The sequence below is a fragment of the Danio rerio genome, chromosome 7 (assembly GCF_049306965.1).
Source record: "Danio rerio strain Tuebingen ecotype United States chromosome 7, GRCz12tu, whole genome shotgun sequence".
NCBI classification, from domain to species: domain Eukaryota; kingdom Metazoa; phylum Chordata; class Actinopteri; order Cypriniformes; family Danionidae; genus Danio; species Danio rerio.
The window spans coordinates 38367077-38386191 of record NC_133182.1 but is presented as its reverse complement, the minus strand read 5'-3'; the positions used below and the strand labels follow the sequence as shown (position 1 = coordinate 38386191).

Below are 19115 nucleotides of genomic sequence, written 5' to 3'. Positions count from 1 at the left end.
AAACGATAATTTAATCTTTACTGTCTCTTATTTATTGATAGATGCATTATTGTCTTGTTCAAGATTCCACAGTTTGCTTGTGTTTGTAAATTGTGTGTGAGGCAATCAAATGAATTGTATTCAAATAATCCAAACTTCCCATCATTATATTCGTAGGCTATAGCATCAATCTTTATTTTGTATTCACTCTCACATCCAGAACATTTCCCCAATATGCATAACGCAGACCTTTATGTCTGCATTTGTCTGAAATCATCATGTAATTTCACAGAATTTATTAATTCACACCTTGATAGGGGAGCTATACGCTACTGATAGTGAAAGCTTGTTGTAGTGTGAGAAGGGAGGGAGGGCTTTGAGAAGGGACAATTATTGCTGAATCATCTCTTTGTGGTTATTTGATATATTAGCAATTATTTGAGATACCAGTTTTAATTGTGCAGTATAAAATTCAGATAAGTCAACCTCATGCCCAGAAATAAATGCTAGTCAATGGTTAATGTGTAATAGTCAAACAACTTCTCAATATTTACTGTTAACATAATCAAAGATTATTAGTCTGTATATTTCGCTCACAGTTAATGATACAGGATGCGGAGAGAATTATTGTATTACTCTGAAAACCGAATGTACAGTACATCAGTGTTTTTATTTTATTTAGCTCAAGAAAAGAAAAAAGTAGTGAAGGATTACACATTTCTTTAAATATATAAATTAAAATACATTGTAAAATGCATTCTGAGTGATCAGGTTTGACTGCCTATGTGTAAGAGACAGTATCATTTATCCAAAGTAATGCAAAAGATCAGTGCTAGGCACATCAGGTTTTACTGCCTATGTGTGAAATACAATATCATGTCTCCAAAGTAATGCATATTGTCAGTTTCATACTTAATACTTGATATAGTTCCATACTTAATACTTCTAGGCAAGACCCTAAAACAAGAATTTTGGACTAAACCTATAATGGCAGTTTCTGTTTGTAATAATAAGCACTGCTCACTAAATTAAATGCCAGCTGCAGTATTAAAGAGATTTTTCGATGAACTCCTCAGCGACAGTGAGTTCTTATTAAGGGATTCTGCTTTGAACATACCTGAATATCCTCCTGGTTTCGGCTCTATTTCTTTAAATTCTCCACAATAGAATCAGTTTGTACTTTTAAGAACTTGTCACAGCAGTACAGAAAGTCACATGGACTTACAGTTGAAATCAGAATTATTAGCCTCCCTAAATTATTAGCCCCCCTGTTTATTTTTTTCCCCTTATTTCTGTTTAGAATTTTTTTCAACACATCTCTAAACATAATAGTTTTAATAACTCATCTCTAATAACTGATTTATTTTATCTTTGCCACCATGACAGTAAATAATATTTGACAAAATATTTTTCTGGACACTTCTATACAGCTTAAAGTGACATTTAAAGGCTAAACTAGGTTAATTTGGTTAACTAGGCTGGTTAGGGTAATTAGGCAAGTTATTTTATAATGATGGTTTGTTCTGTAGATTATCGGAAAAAAAATAGCTCAAAGGGGCTTATAATTTTGTCCCTAAAATGTTTTTAAAAAATTCAAAACTGCTTTTATTCTAGCCGAAATAAAACAAATAGGAATTTCTCCAGAAGAAAAAATATTATCAGACATACTGTGAAAATTTCCTTGCTCTGATTACACATCATTTGGAAAATATTTAAATAAGAAAAAAAAATTTTAAAAAGGAGGCTAATAATTCTGATTTCAACTGTACGTGATATTTACAGATTAATTTTAAAAAGTTGCAAATGTACAATTTGTCCAATTATTTGTTTGACAGTTATCCATCAATTCATTATTTCATTATTTATTTCATAAACCAAGGTTTGCACTTGACATTGGTGGGGACGGGTGAAAAATAAAAAAACCCAGCACAGGCTGTAGATTTTTCAACCAAAATTGGACATGCTACTCTGAGATATTAGGAGAACTGGTAGGGATTATATTTATACTTTTACATTTAGCTGTTTATTCTGCAGTTAGTTTTCAGAGCATATTATTCAGACTATATCAATCTGCTGTAACCATAGACTGTGCGCTAAAGCAGGGTAAACACGAGCATTAACAGCATTATCAAGGTGTACTTGGTCAGTCGCAAACTTTTATGTGAGTTTATGTGATTTACACTTTTCGTTGACAAAAGCTCCTTATGTCCACCTTTTTTTGCTCCGCCATGCTCATTTGTGTGTGTCACAAGCCTTACATACCTATTCTTGTACTGGAAATTCACCTGCAGTTTTGGTGCTGTTACATCTGAATGCAACTACAGCCTCTCAAATGACAGCAGGGAAAGGCACAGCCAATCACAATGTTCGAATGTGTTTGAGGGCAGCGTGACTCAAGGAGAGAATGTGATTTACAGTTTTTCTCAGTCGCTTTGGTGCGTTTCTCACAACACCAGTGCATTTCTCAAAACAATTAGTACAAACTGCAAAACCTAGCTGATAATCTGCAAAAGCGCGTCACATGCTCAAAATGGATAGCTCAATCCTCGAAAGCAAGTATTCATGTCAATCAAAGAGTCAGTATCATCAAAATGAAAAGTCCTGACACCATTGTTTATGAACAAGATAGTCAAATGGCTTTGTCATGTTTTCATTATGAGTTTACTCTGGACATTTTTTCAATGCAAAAAAGTCAGATGTTGGTGGCACTTTCTAAAAATGCTCAAGACAGCACTATATACTATTTGCACAGCCATTTGAAAACTACAGTAAAGTTGGACATCACTGCATTTAGTGAGGTATCTGAGTACAAGACACTGAATATGTATGTTTCACATTTTTACTCTGCATTTGCACTTTACAATCCTAATTTATTCACAGCATTGTGCAAAAGAATAAACACACCCTTAATTTACAACAAACATAAACTTCCTTTGGGTTGAACTGTGCACAACTGTAAACAATAATGCAGTATATATTGGACCTGAACCTGCAACATACACAGGTCTGTAAATCATTCATGAAATTGTTCAATTTTTAAGACATTTTCAGGAAAATAAAGATTTAATTTTTTTAATAAAGTTTGCTTGACCGATTTTGACATCAAGTTCAACATTTTTGTATGTAATGACTGAAGTAATGAAATGAGGACTGTTAGTTTTATATGAAATGACTATTCAGCATTTACAGGTTTAGTTCATTATGACTGACATGACATAAGCACATGATAATGTTATAAATAGCAGAGAGTTAAATAAAAGCAATTGATGCATGTCCAAAAGCATTTGCAATTTGATAAAAGGAATGAGAAACTGCTACTAGGATGTGCATAAATGACTAATTGTTTTGAGAAATGCGCAGAAATTTTTTAAAGTGAATTAAATTATTGGTGGGGTAATTTCAATATCTGTGAATATCCGTCCATGCTAAATCTATGCCCCTGGTCAAAGTTCTGCTACTTGTTTTAAATTGTGAAACAGAAACTGGCAATGTGTTATTAATGCTATTATTAGCATATTAATGAAATATTAGATTAAATTAGATTAGATTAGAGTTTCATTACTGTATTTATTTATTAACAAAAAACTATATTTTTTGTTTTAAGTATTGATTGCTTATAATAGCTCCATTGGAAGTGATTTAAATCCTCCTTGTGGCAAAAAAAATACTTTTTAATTAGAATGATCAAGAGTAGACTCATTAATGGAGAATGTAAGCTTTGAACTATTATTTGTTCGGTAAAATGAGAAGCGCAGCATTTTTATACCATGTGACTGTACTTTTAATCAGATCCTTGGCAGCCCAATGAGTTTTTTTGACACAACTCCAACTGGCCGCCTGGTGAACCGCTTCAGCAAAGACCAAGATGAAGTGGATGCAGTTTTGCCGTTCAACATGGAGAACTTTCTGCAGTTCTGTCTGATTGTTACGTTCACTCTTCTCACCATCTGCATAGTCTTCCCATTCCTTCTGATCGCCGTGGTCATTCTCGGACTCATCTTCGCCACAATCCTATAGTGAGACACAGTCAATCTACCTTAACATCATGAGAATTATTACTGTTTTTTAAATATCCAGATGTTAAATATTACAATCCATCAAGTAGGAATACGCTTTAAAACCATGAAATGTATAAACCGTTTGTTTTCTTTATGTCCTAGTGTTTTCCAAAGAAGCATCCGTCATATGAAGAGAATGGAGAATGTGAGTCGTTCCCCTTGGATTTCTCTCACCACCTCTACCATACAGGGGCTCAGCACCATCCATGCCTACGACAAAAGGCAACAGTACATTGAACGGTAAGATACTGATTTTGATTTATGACAATGAGTTCATATTAGAGGTTCATCTTTCATTTTCCTTGGCTTAATCCCTAATTCAGGGGTGGCCAACCCTGTTCCTGTAGAGCCACCTTCCTGCAGATTTCAGTTGCAACCCATATCAAACACACCTGCCTTAATTATCTCATGGTGTTCAGGTCCTGATTAATTGATTCAGGTGTGTTTGATATGGGTAGCACCTGAAATCTGCAGGAAGGTGGCTCTCCAGGAACAGGGTTGGCCACCCCTGCCCTAATTTATCAAGGGTTGCCACAGTGGAATTAACCACCAACTATTCCGGCATAAGTTTTACACACATACATTCTCACATTCACACACTCTCTCAAATACTACGACCAATTTAGTTTATTCAGTTCACCTATACCGCATGTCTTTTGATTGTGGAGGAAACTAGAGCACCTGGAGGAAACCCACGTGAACATGGAGAGAATATGCAAACTCCACACAGAACTGGCCCAATAGAGAGTGGAACCAGCCACCTTTTTGCTGTGGGGTGACAGTGCTAACCACTGAGCCACCATGTCGCCTAATATTAAAAATTATTTTAGAAAAATAAAACACCATTATTATGATCCTCGTGAATCATTTCCCAGAAATCCAGCATGCAAAAACAATGAGACAGAGAGTGTTAACTTTTAGACCAGCAGCTTGATTACAAACAGGATATTGCTTTTATGTAACAGATCAATAAAGAAGTTAGTAATGAAACTGAAATTTTATTGCTAAAAGTTTTAGATATGATATTGCCTGTTGCTATCAAAAGTCAAAACAGAATTATCTATTGCATGGAATCTTCCTAAATGAACCCATGGCTATGTTTGAAAGCTTAGGCAGCTGACTTGTTTTCAATGTTTGCACATGATTTTGGACAGATATCTGAGGCAGCAAAATGGTTTAATGATCTACAAAAAAGATAGAGAGCTTCAGCGATCAATCGCATGCAAAGTGGAAAGGAATGACCAAAATAAATAACAAAATTTCACCACCAACTGCAAATTTCAGACAACTGCCACATTTTTATATATGTTCAGATGGCACATTTTTATATATTTTAAATTAATATAAAATTTATAAATTTATCATTTGAATTTGTATAATGCTTGTACAGCAGGGTTGGAAAATAACAGGGGCTTTACGCTAAATGGCACCAAAATGAACAAATCTTGTACATCTAAATTAAATAAGTATGGCTGTCACCATTGAAGTCAAATGTGAAAGTGAATGGATTTTATGGTATTACAGTTGGTTTTTGTGTACATTTTAGTGTTTTTGCAGCACTGAGTATTACATAAAACCAATCACATGCATTCATGTATGTGCCAAGCAGAGATGTTAAGTCATTATATCATGAGTTACTTATTTAATTTCATGGGCATACAAGTTTTATCTTTGTAGCCCAGAGGTGTTCACATTTGGTCCTGCAGGGCCAGTGTCCTGCAAAGTGTTACTCCAACTAGCCAAAACAAACCTACGTGACTAGTAATACCTTAATCAGCTGGAACATGTTTATTTGGAGTTGGAGTTAACATTTCAGGACAGTGGCCCTCTAGGACAGAGTAGCCAGACTGTTTCTCCAAACATTTTTCATGTATTCTTATAATCAAAATAGTCATTGTTAAAATATCAACAGCGATAACCAACAATAAAAGTCCTGTCATAATAATGCAACTCTCGTCGTTAGTAAGTTCCTGTTTTATAATTTACTATTTTAAACCAGGCAACACAGTGGCTCAGTGGTTAGCACTGACACCTCACAGCAAGAAGGTTGCTGGTTCGAGTCATTTGTGTGACATTTCTGTGTGGAGTTTGCATGTTCTCCCCTGGTTTACATGGGTTTCCTCCGTGTGCTCTGGTTTCCCCCACAGTCCAAAGACATGCGCTATAGGTGAATTGAATAAGCTAAATTGGCCATAGTGTGAATGAGTGTGTATGGATGTTTCCCAGTGTTGGGTTACAGGTGGAAGGGCACCAGCTGTGTAAAACATATGCTGGACAAGTTGGCTGTTGATTCTGCTGTGGCGACCCCTGATGAACTAAGGAACGGAACTAAGCCGAAGGAAAATAAATGAATGAATAAACTTCAAACCATTTTGGCAGATGCAATAAATAACATAATTATAAAAAAAGACCGTATGAAGGTAAAATCAAATTTGATCAAAAAATATTTTGAAATAAATATGTTTGACCCTTCCCCCAGTATTAAGAGTCAGTGCAATTATTGACAGCAACTTATTGCCACCTACTGGTATAATTGTGGTTCTCGCAGAAGGACACACTTGCTAAAGACTCAGTGCTTTTTGACTTCTATATACTGAAATAAAATTTAGCTCATATGAATATAGATTTTAAGTGAATTCAGTGCTTAATTGAGTACTCAGAGGGAAACATCATGGAAGTAAACTTCAAATGCTGCTCCAAAAGGGATCAAATACTTTTAGGACCAAAGGTTGAACCATCTTTTTTGTGGGCTTGTTAGGATATAAAGATTTTATTTTATTTTCTAAGTGCACACTGACAATGTTGGCATGCATATCATTTGGTCACACTTTTCAATAAGGTTCATTAGTTAATGTTAATTAATGCATTTACTAACATGAACAAACAATGAACAAAACATTTACTACTGTATTTGTTCATGTTAGTTTACGTTAGTTAATCAAAATACAGTGGTTCATTGTTAGTTCATGTTAACTCATGGTGCATTAACAAATGTTAACAAGCATGGACTTGGATGTTCATAATGCATTAGTAAATGTTCAATTATGGTTAATAAATGCTGTACATGTGTTGTTCATGATTAGTTCATGTTAGTAAATGCATTAACTAATGAACCTTATTGTAAAGTGTTACCTATTATTTTATAGAATCTAAATGGGTTACATATGTAATTAATGTGACTAGCCAAAACAAAAATGAAGGCAATTTAATATTTTGTACTAGAAGTGCCTTAGATTCTAATGTGTACTAATAGTTGGCTACTAATAATTGGCTACACTTTACAGCAATGTTACAAACAACCGAGGAGTTGAAAGTAATTTGTTGCTTGTCTTTAATCACAGGTTTAAGATGCTGAGTGACAATAACTCCAACCATTTCATGCTGTTTAATGCTGGAACCCGTTGGCTGTCATTCTGGTTGGATGTCCTGTCTGCTACTGTTACTCTAATAGTGTCACTATTTGTTGTGCTCAGCCCCAATGAGACCATAAACCCTTCTCTGAAAGGTCTGGCCTTGTCTTACACCATACAGGTAACTCTCAAACCTACACTCTGACAGTAGGCTAATTAGTGAAAGTTGTCACTGGATCTTCAGGCACTTGATATTATGTGATTCCAGTTGACTGGAATCCTTCAATTTGTGGTGCGATTGTCCACCGAGGTGGAGGCGAAGTTCACCAGCGTAGAGAGACTGCTGGAGTATATTACGGTAAGAGACTTAAACGTCCGGTTTACTCTAGGGTTATCAGGGATTCATGTTCAGTTTAATTAATTTAGAAAATCAAGTGCACAATATAATAGTTTTAATCTGCTTGCTTGTGTGCTGTAGAGTTGTGTTTCAGAGGGTCCACGAAGAGTCAAGGATGCCAACATCCCTGCCGGTTGGCCACAAGAGGGCACCATTACCTTTAAAAACTACAGTATGAGATATAGAGACAACACTCCAATAGTCCTTGATAATCTCAACATAACTATTAGGCCAGGGGAAAAACTCGGCATTGTGGGACGCACTGGCTCTGGTGAGAGATAATCTTATTTTTAAAAAAATGGTTACTGTCCTCATAAAGTGTTATTAATAAAGTTGTGTGTACTCGTGTATGGTTTTCACTGGTTGCCTGTGTCTGTGTGTTTCAGGGAAATCTTCTCTGGGTGTAGCATTGTTTCGTTTGGCAGAGCCGGCTGAGGGCACTATTTTAATAGATGATATGGACATCTGCAAACTGGGGCTCAAAGACCTTCGCAGTCAACTCTCGGTCATACCACAGGATCCTGTACTCTTCATCGGCACCGTCAGGTCATTTCTCACTCTTAAACTTCCACAGTCATTTCATTTTTCTCCTCTTTTACTTATTCTGTACAAATATCATACTGTTTTGATCAATTACTTTTTATACTGAATTGGGCAACTGTAACATGACATCAACAGTGAGTCTGTTGTAAAAACTGTTGTAAAAAAATTTAATAATAATAAATAAATAAGCCAAAAAAGTTTTGTTTGAGTGGGACCTTGCCAAATATTTGCTTTTAATGACCTTACAAGTTGGATTAAACCATACAAATATTAGGAACATGTTATAGTGGGAAAATGAAACCTCTAAACCTTGTTAAGAATTTTAACTGACAACATTTTCTGGCGGCAAATTGTTCATATTTTACTTAGCCAAAAATCCTAGAAAAAACAGCTCACAATAAATAAACTATACTCAGTGACTACAGTATATTACGGTATTAATATTTCATAGTTTCTCTCTTAGATTTGATTTACAGCCATTCTTTTGCACATTTATATGCATATTAAAACACAGAACATACATTTTGCACTCTCATAGCACAACTACACTAATATATTCTTAAAATTGACATTTTTATGAACAATGGGTAAAATTTTAATTTTCATTGGCTATACATATATACAATAGATACACACATTGGCCACTTTATTAGGTACATCTTTTTAATACCGGATTCACAAACTCCCCTTTGCCTTCAGAACTGCCCTAATCCTTCTTGGCATAGATTCAAGAAGGTACTGCAAATATTCCTCAGAGATTTTGGTCTATTGACATGATAGCATCACACAGTTGCTGCAGATTTGTTGGCTGCATATCCATGATGCAAATCTCCAGTTTCACCACATCCCAAAGGTGCTCTATTGGATTGAGATCTTGTGATTGTGGAGGCCATTTAAGTACAGTTAACTCATTGTCATGTTCAAGAAACCAGTCTGAGATGGCTCGCACTTTATGACATGGTGCATTATCCTCCTGAAAGTAGCGATCAGAAGATTGGCACACTGTGGTCATAAAGGGACGGACAATACTCAGGTAGGCTGTGGCATTGACACAATGCTCAGTTGGTACTAATGGGTCCAAAGTGTGCCAAGAAAATATCCCCCACAGCATTACACCACCACTAGCCTGAACTGTTGATACAAGGCAGGATGGTTCCATGCTTTCATGGTGTTGACGCCAAATTCTGACCCTACCATCCAAATGTTGCAACAGAAATCAAGACTCATCAGACCAGGCAACGTTTTTCCAATCTTCTATTGTCCAGTTTTGGTGAGACTGTGCATATTATAGCCTTAGATGACTTCTGAGATGACAGGAGTCAGCAGGAGTGACAGGAGTGGCACCCGGTGTTGGCACCTGCTGCTGTAATCTATTCGAAGGTTCAATGTGTTGAGTGTTCAGAGATGCGCTTCTGCATACCTCGGTTGTAACAAGGGTTTTTTTAATTACCTGTTGCCTTTCTATCAGCTTGAACCAGTCTGGCCATTCTCCTCTGACCTCTGGCATCAACAACGCATTTGCGCCCACAGAACTGCCGCTCACTGGATATTTGCTCTTTTTTGGACTATTTTCTGTAAACCCTAGAGATAATTGTGCATGAAAGTCCCAGTAGATCTACAGTTTCTGAAATACTCAGACCAGCCCTTCTGGCACCAACAACCATGCCAAGTTCAAAGTCACTTAAATCATCTTTCTTCCCCATTCTGATGTTCGGTTTGAACTGCAGCAGATCGTCTTGACCATGTCTACATGCCTATATGCAGTGAGTTGCTGCCATTGGATTGGCTGGTTAGAAATTTGTGTTAATGAGCAGTTGGACAGGTGTACCTAATAAAGTGGCCAAATGAGTGTATATATCTACCACGAAGCCCAAAATTATTCATCCCCCTGTGTATATGAAATGATTAATACCCCTGTAAATATGAAAAATACATATATTAGCTACAATATAAGCATTAACTTTTGGGTGAACTAACCCTTTAATGAATATGAGGCTGTATCATGTTTTTAATATAACAATGTGCACATAAATAATAGACAAAAAACACAGCAGTTCCATTTAAAAAAGACTAATTTATTTGCAGACTTAAATGTGCTTGTTTGTTGTATTCTTGTATGCAGGTATAACCTGGACCCTTTTAACAACTACAAAGATGAAGAGCTTTGGCTGGCTTTAGAAAAGACCTACATGAAGGATACGGTAAAGACAAACACAAGCTTTGAATGGAAAATAGTTTTGATGATGTCTCAAGTAAAAACTTTTCTTCAACTTGTCTCTTACTTGGAAGACTTCTGCAAACATGCCTCATTTTCTAGAAACAGCTTAGTCACACACACCTTTGAAGTTTTGAACCTGATGAACATTACCTGTCTGTTTAAGTAGTCAGTATTTGACACATGTCCATAAAGCACTTCTGCTCATTACGATAAAGTCTGCCTTCAGGTGATCAGCAGGGTGCCGTGATTTCATTGTGATTTCAACAGATTCAACAGGAGCCGCTCAAACTTCATTAGGTTAATCTAGCCTTTTATGTGAGGATATCATTTATTGAGAGAGCAAAGAAAAATCACAATATGAGAGTGGGCATGTTACTGTGAGCCGCACTATAGTGATGAAACATAGACGAAACATCTGCCTAAAATCCGCTCAGTACCTTGCAAACTTTGGGCCATGGTAACATAAAAAGAATAAAGAAACAGCAAAAGAATATAATAGTCAAAGAGTATAATAAACACTCTTGCATTCAGGTGGTAAATCATCTGTGACTCTTTTTTTTTCTCTTATGCAGATTTCTAAGCTGCCAGAGAAGCTGCAGTCTCCTGTAGTGGAGAATGGAGAGAATTTCTCTGTGGGCGAGCGGCAGCTCATGTGTATGGCCAGAGCACTGCTGCGCAACTCCAAAGTAAAAACACAAACACACACACAATGTCCTCAAAAATATTCAAATCTCTCAGAGTCTGATTAAGTTGTGTTTGTAGATCATTCTGTTGGATGAAGCGACAGCTTCGATAGACTCGGAGACTGACAGCTTGATCCAGCACACCATTAGAGATGGTTTCCAGCACTGCACTATGCTCACAATCGCCCACAGAATCAACACAGTACTGGAGAGTGACCGGATACTCGTCATGGACCAGGGCAAGGTAATACAACACTTTAAATGTATAAACTTACATTTCTACAAGGGGTGTAATGATATATATATATAGCAGTTTATTATTAGCGCCGGGCAAAGAATTAATCACATCTAAAATAAATGTTTTTTTGGCATAATATATGTGTGTGTGTGTGTGAATTTATATATCCAAAAATAATTTAATTACATGGATAATTTCATTTATTTATAATCTGTATCATATACATATACATATATATATTTTATATCTAAATACAAATAAATTGTTTCTCAATTATATGGATGCATGTGTGTATTTATAATGTGCTCGGCATAATTGAGTACACCCCATTTTGAAAAAAATATTTTGATCCATTTCTCAGTGAATATAGGCAATGTATTTTGGTGCATTTAAACAAAACAGATTTATTAAACAATATTTATTAAAATAATATTTTAGTCACCAAACATATTTAGAAATTAAAAAGATAATACAATCAAATTCAAGCAAAATATTGGAACAAAAAACTACAACCTACAAAATTTCAACAAAATTGTTTATTTTTTTGCTTCTCTTGATTTTTTCCTCTTTTTTACATTTGCATTTAATATTTTTCTATAACATATAAATTTGGTTGTACTAGTTTTTGGACCGTTATCTAAGTTATTTAGTTAGATAAGCTCCAGATTTGGCTTCAGTACTGACTAATCTATTGTATATGGACAAATATAATATTGTAGAGCTTCCTATTAAAAAGATGAATTTAAAAGGGAGATTTGTGATGGGTGTACTTATATTTGCTGAACACTGTGAATACATAATAAATATACACAGTAAAGGCACATATTTTAAGTCAAAACAAACTTTTATTTTGGATGCGATTATTTGTGATACTTTTAAAACTGGCGCAAGATATTTGAAACCCCAACCACTTAGGATGTAAAATATGTCAAATATTGTAGTTCAAATTGTTCCCACTCCATCTGGTTGAAAGGGGTCTCAAAATGATTCCATCCTGTTGTTGGTAATGTATAGAGGAGTTACTCTCTGTATCAGTTAGCAAGTTTCTGAAAAAAGAGTCATTTACAGCAATAAATGATCCAAGAGGTATTTTAAGCTAAACATTTACACATCTTGGAGGTACATGTAAAAAAAGGCACAGCAGGACTATTTCACTGCAGTCTTTTTTTAGATATGTAGCAGCATCATAGTATATTGATGGTACTGTATTTCAAGAGACACTGAATGGTGTACACACAGACCAAAAAAATCAAACTTGCCATGATTAAAACTAAACACAACAACACTGCTTCTATTTGGAAAACATGCATACCAAAAAACTGTAACTGAACATGTTCACTTTACATTTGTGTACCATTACACCCCACATTAAACTAAATGAGCTAAATTATAGTTTGAGCATTTTAAAGAAATTATTTGAAAGCCTATTTTGTGTTTTCTTTCAGGTGATTGAGTTTGATCCACCGCAGGACCTGATTCAGAGACCCAACTCTTTATTTGCATCACTTCTAGCAGCAGCGAATCAAGTCAACACGTGAAGCTCTCACAAACATTCACATTCTCTTCTAGACATGCATTCAAATCTCATACATTTATTCAGGAAGTCAACCTGAAGGAGTTTACCACATCTTTTATACAGAACATTTGTGACTTCATACCTCAATCTTAACATATATGCTATCAATAACATGCCAGAGCACACTTCACACGTTTGAACTGTACATTAACAGGTAAAAGCACATGGATTTGCACTTTTTTATATAAAGTAAGCTGCACAGTAAATTTTTCTCCAGAGATTCACCAGTCTTTTGTGTGTAGACACAGCATTTACAGACGATGTGTAAAATATTTTCATAGGTTCATCAGATGTATATATAAAAATATTTATTTGATTTTTATAAGTATAAAACATGTATTAGGGAAACTGTTCACAAATAAAACCTAATTTCTGTCTTGTATTCTATTCTTGCATACTTTTCCCCCCATGTATCATGAGGCTGTTCAAAATTTGATGTATCAAAATTAGAGAATTTATAAACACTTGATTTTTTTTTTTGCAGAAATAATGTAATCTTCATTGTTGAAATTGGAAGGAATTTTAGCTTAGTTATAGGCTTTACCAGACTTTTGATTTGTGTCTTAATGTGCCTTTCGGCTACTGCAGGGCTTTAAGTCTAAATTCTCTTAAATGAGGAGACACTGGATGTCTAGATATAGATCTGTTTACTGCAAAACTGGTGAGCAATTCCAGCTGCAGAGATGAACTGACTGCCCAGTTGAGATTTTCTATAATATCCTTCTCTCTTGTGCATTTGTCTTTCTCACAACCCGCTTTTTGTTGAGACTTGAATGAGTTAGAGACACTGTAAAGATTTTGAATGATAAGCTTCTCTTGCTATGGTTGAAAGAGTCTTCATCCCTTTGGCCTCCCTCTGCTGTCAGAGGGTGTCAGTCACATTAAAATGACTCACCATCTTGTAAAACCAGTGCAAAAAGGAAAGTTTGGCTGGCAGTTAAATGGTATGTTCAGGCAAAACAAATATTCTGTTAGTAACCACCCTTATGTCATTACAATCACCCTGAGATCTTCATTCACATTCAGAACACAAATTTATACTACTCTAATTTACAACCAACAACAATTATAATAATCCCTTACATTTATAGTGCTTTTCTGGACACTCAAAGCGATTTACACATTTTTGGGGGAAAATCCTCAACACACAGCGCCAGACTACACACCACACACCAGCTGATTGGTGGAGAGGAGACAGATTGATGAAGCAATTTATGATATAGGGATGGTTGGGAGGCCATGCTGGACAGAGATCAGTGGGCAAACAGTGGGTTAAATCTTACTCTTTTTCGAAGGACATCCTGGAATTTTTAACGACCACAGAGAGTCGGGACCTCGGTTTAACATCTCATCTGAACGATGGTGCTTACTGAGCAGTATAGAGTTCCCATCAATATTCTGGGGTGTTAAAACCCACACAGCCTACAAGTTGGGCGCTCCCTGCTGTCTCACTAACACCACTTCTGGCAGCAACCTAGCTTTCCCATGTGGTCTCCCATACTGACCATGCGCAGTTTTGCTGTGGGCAACCTTGTGAGAGTTGCAAAAAGTTAGCTGCAGGTTATTAACAACTCCACAGCCAGCAATGTTCAAGAGAAATTCAAAGTCCAGATAAGGAACAATACAATTGTCACAATAGTTTATGCGACTTCAGTGATTCAACTGCAATCATATGAAACTTCAAGAACTCTTTTGTGTGACAGAAAACTGTAAACAACTTTCCGCATTGGATCAGGGTGCACATTTACTATGGGCAATACAACACTTGGCAATGCGTCCTACTGTCCATAAATGCACACGCTGACCTGATGTAGATGACAAAAATTCGTCAGTCAATATTAAACCAAGTCATTTTTACAGCTTTTATCAGAGGATGAGGGAAAATATATAAAAATTAGTGTTCTACAGACACCTTGTAATAACACAAAAGTGATTAATTAATACTAGAATATTTTATTTCGAAGTAAAATAACCCTTTATATAAGCTTTGTTAGATAATGTTGAATTATTTTGGAGTTTTAAATGTCTGTTTTTTTTTTTTTTTTTTTTTTTTGCTTTGCTTTAGAATAAATGTAATATCTAGTTTTTACTCCTGCTAGGTTATCTTAAAAGTAGACCAAGTAGAGACCTCAGAACTGATGAAATTATAATCCTTACGTTCGGTCTCCATTTAAATTGTTCCTGAGAATGTTCTAGGTGTGTGAAATGAGTGCGCTAGCGTGTGTTTCTCATCTCGAACACTAGGTGTCTCTCTTCTCCTCCACTACCAGCTTATTGAGCCACGGTTGCATCAGTGGAGACACTAACTGATGAAATGTGTTGAAATTCCAGCATCAGCGTGCATCTCAGACTGATGAGGGATTGAGGGAATTATTTTAACTCAGTGAAGAGACAGCGTGAAAGACATTAATCAGATATCAGTGACTTTTTATTGCCTGCGTCCAATAATCTTCAGCACAACTTCTGCAAGACGCTCGCGTGCTCACATGACACATCATTTTGAACGCAGAGACTTTCTTTCAGAGGTACATTTCTTTATCGAGCTATATTTTTGCATTTTTGTAAATTCAAGTGATGCATCATCTTATATAAACACATTTTTTAGGTCATTACTTGAAAACACAAAAAAAATGTAAGTTGTAACACAAGCTGAAGTTGTGTTTGAGTACACCCAGTCTCCATCCGCATGTATTGTTTTGATGGTCGTGTCATCTTGTTCTGTCAGTCTGTCATCAGGTGAGAGGATAAACCAATACTATGACTTCCTGTCACAAAGTTTTCCCGTCATTTGCAGATTGTATTTAACTACAGTAACAGCATTAGTCATGATTTACACCTTACACGCTGCAGGTTTACTCAGCCTATGAACAAACGGTGGGAAGAAGCACACCAACACAAAGCGTCATTCATTGTCAGTGTCCGTGACAGTATCGCATCGTGTGAGTCATCAAATCAAATATTCCTTCACGTGAAGCGAACGCGAGTCTCACTTCCCTTTAACCTACAATCCAACCACACATCAAATATTTAACCTTTAAACACACAATTGCAGCTATAGTGATTGACTTGCTACTTGATCACGGAATAAAAGCTCTTAATGATGGAGTACTAAACTTTTGTAGTAACTTTGAGTTGTCTTGCACCCACTAGAGCGCAGTGTTGTCTGACAAAGAAAACTTTGGAGCAAAAACTGAAAAAAAAAAAAAACTTGCAAAAGAAGTATTTGAATCGTCATGTCATCCCTTCCACATGTGTTATTAGTATACTTTTTAACCCTTCCAAAAACTATTAATTAAAATAACTCTTATAAAGTTTATTTAATAACCATCGCACATTGATGACACTTGCACAACTATAGCTTTACTACAAGAACTTGGGTTAAACTATGGTCAGTATATCAAAACTGTGGTACCATGCTTTGGTTTTATTTGAAGTAAAACCATGGTTAATTTAAGCTAATAAGGGAAACTATACATAAGAAAACATACTTTAGGTGCATTCTTTCTCAAATCACACGAGATAGCTTGAGTTATACTGACAGAACAGTAGATTTACAGTAGAGTAAGCTATAATCCATCTGTCATTGAGATTTACTTTAAAAAAATTCAAAGAATTTTTCACCTAAAAATGTATCTAGGCGACGCGGTGGCAACCCAGAGATGGGTTGCAGCTGGAAGGGCATCCGCTGTGTAAAAACTTGCTGGATAAGTTGGTGGTTCATTCCGCTGTGACAACCCCAGATTAATAAAGGGACTAAGCCAAAAAGAAAATGAATGAATGAATGAAAATGTTATATTTGAATGCAAGTATACTTTTTTGTAACTGAATTATAAAACTGTTGCATTAGATGAAGATAGAATTATACATTCTATGATATAACTACTGATTTACTGCTGGACACGTTCTTGTTTACAAACACAGTGGAACATGTGCATAGTTGATAGTTTGCAGATGCTGCTTGATTTGATATTTTAATAGAGGCTCGGTGTCTTGATACTTTTTTGGCTCATTGTATTGTATGCAATGTTACTTTTAGTAAGTGTGCTGGGAGAAATCTTATAAACTCTACTTTAATCTGCTTCAGAGAAGTGGTTATTAGTGTTATCCAGCAAGAGTGGAAATATGATCATCAGCCCGAACGCCAAAACTAACCAATGATGTAAAGATCTGCAGTTATTTTACAAACCTTCGCTGGACTAAGACTAAATTCTGCTTCATCAAGTCCGCTTTGCTTTCTCGCTCTCTCCCGTCCAATTGGTAGTTTGCAAGAACAATAAATCATTGGCAAATGTGAACTCTATTCTTAGCCTTGTATTACAGTTGGCCATAACTAGTTCTTTCCTAACACTGCTGGACAAAGCTGAATGCATTGTTTCTGATCAGTGAAAGAGATCTTTGATCAGGCCAAGGCTTAATTGAAGATGATAAAGACAGTAAGCAGACATGCTCAGTGAGGCCAGATGGGCCTGTAATAGTCCCTAAAGCTTTGCACACACACAACAATCGCAGTATAATTATGTTTTCTCTTTTGGAGAGTTTGGCCATGCGATGTTAGCAGAGGAAGTCTTCAATCACTCAGCAGTAAAGCTGTTCTTCAATACCAGGGAAAAGACCAATCATTACACCTCTCAATCTGTTTGTTGAGTCCTACTGTGCTCCGTCAGCTTTGGCATGGTGGAATTCATTTTTTTTGTTTGTTTTGCTTATATAATAATATTAATAAACATAATAATGCTCATCATCATTATCATAATCATGGCCATTTGTTCAGAATGTTTTGGGCTCTGTTGAACTCTGGAAGCAAGTGTGATTTAAACCAGAAAATTCAGAAGAAAGCATTTAAGTCTGTTTGATTTAGTTAGTCGACTGTTGCAAAATAATTGCACTAAACTGTCATTTTGTTGGAGTATTTTCTTTTAAATGAAAAAAAGTTATATATATACAGTATATATATACAGTATATATATATATATGGCCAAGCCAATAACCTGACCTGCACCTGATTGAGCTTGCATTTCACTTGCTGAAGACAAAACTGAAGGAAACATGCTCCAAGAACAAGCAGCCTTTAGAGGACAGTTGCTTTAGAGGTCAGGCAGAGCACTAGCAGGAATGAAACGTGTCTGGTGATGTCTGTTTTACAGTCTTCTGGCTGTAATTGACTGCAAAGGAAGTATTGAAAAAGGGATGTTTGATTTATGATTATTATTCTATTTGAGCACAAGGAATTATTACATAGCTTTTTAAAGATTAGTTTTATTTAATTATTTATACAATGAAGACTACAGCTTTATTGTACATTAGATTATTTTGTTTTCTGTACATGAATAGTGTTTATTGATATTGTTGCTCTAGTTATCTATGCTGGTAATTTGTAAATAATTTTTTCTACAAAAGCACTTTACAAAATCATCTCAAAGAACATCAAGTTGGTGAAATATTGCAATATAAATATATATAAATATAAATAGCAGAAAATTAAAATATTGCTATACACACACACACACACACACACACACACACACACACACACACACACACACACACACACACACACACACACATATATATATATATAGTTTTTTTTCCCCAATATCATGCAGCCCTAATATATATATAAATATTTCTTTCACAAAACACAAGTACACTCTAAAATACGTGGTTGTTTTAACATAATTATTTTAGTAAAAATAATAATGTTTATAAGGAAGAATATGTACAGTTGTGCATTTCTCATGTTTGACAAACTTTTACACATTTTAACTTCACAGACTGAATATGCTGGTCATATTGATCAAATGTGTAATTAATTTCTGTAGAAGTTAACAAAAAATACACAGCAAAAAAAGATTTTGTGTTGTGTTAACTTAATCACTCCTTTTACAAATTTAAGTGGATTGAACATAAAACAATTAAGTTGTCTCATTAAGTTGTCATTTTTTGTTTAGGAATTGTGTTGTTTAAACTCATTTTAAATAAGTAGCTTCAACATGCTGCAAAAGTCATATTTTGAGTGTTTGAGTTTTTGATTGGGAGTACATCCTCAAATTTGTGTTTGTGCTTTCAAGAAAAA

At 35.5% G+C, this 19115-nt stretch overlaps 1 protein-coding gene and 1 long non-coding RNA gene across 3 annotated transcripts in view; one reads left to right on the top strand and one right to left on the bottom strand.

The window, feature by feature from the left end:
- The window catches only part of abcc12 (ATP-binding cassette, sub-family C (CFTR/MRP), member 12), a 31660-nt gene extending 18236 nt beyond the window's left edge, over window positions 1-13424 (top strand). For both annotated transcript variants that reach the window (XM_009303354.5, XM_068222698.2), the window contains exons 23-32: window positions 3769-3995; window positions 4140-4277; window positions 7379-7568; window positions 7656-7745; window positions 7866-8055; window positions 8171-8330; window positions 10450-10528; window positions 11118-11231; window positions 11308-11472; window positions 12912-13424. In XM_009303354.5, coding sequence (XP_009301629.1) covers window positions 3769-3995; window positions 4140-4277; window positions 7379-7568; window positions 7656-7745; window positions 7866-8055; window positions 8171-8330; window positions 10450-10528; window positions 11118-11231; window positions 11308-11472; window positions 12912-13004 — 1446 coding nt within the window. In that variant the 3' untranslated portion in view covers window positions 13005-13424. The remainder of the gene's footprint in view (window positions 1-3768; window positions 3996-4139; window positions 4278-7378; window positions 7569-7655; window positions 7746-7865; window positions 8056-8170; window positions 8331-10449; window positions 10529-11117; window positions 11232-11307; window positions 11473-12911) is intronic.
- LOC141375409 (uncharacterized) lies at window positions 18-3990 on the bottom strand. The gene is made up of 3 exons (XR_012383418.1): window positions 3317-3990; window positions 1744-2401; window positions 18-1552 (listed from the first exon to the last, which is right to left on the bottom strand). It is a non-coding gene; the product is annotated as an uncharacterized lncRNA (long non-coding RNA).
- Window positions 13425-19115: the final 5691 nt, after the last annotated feature.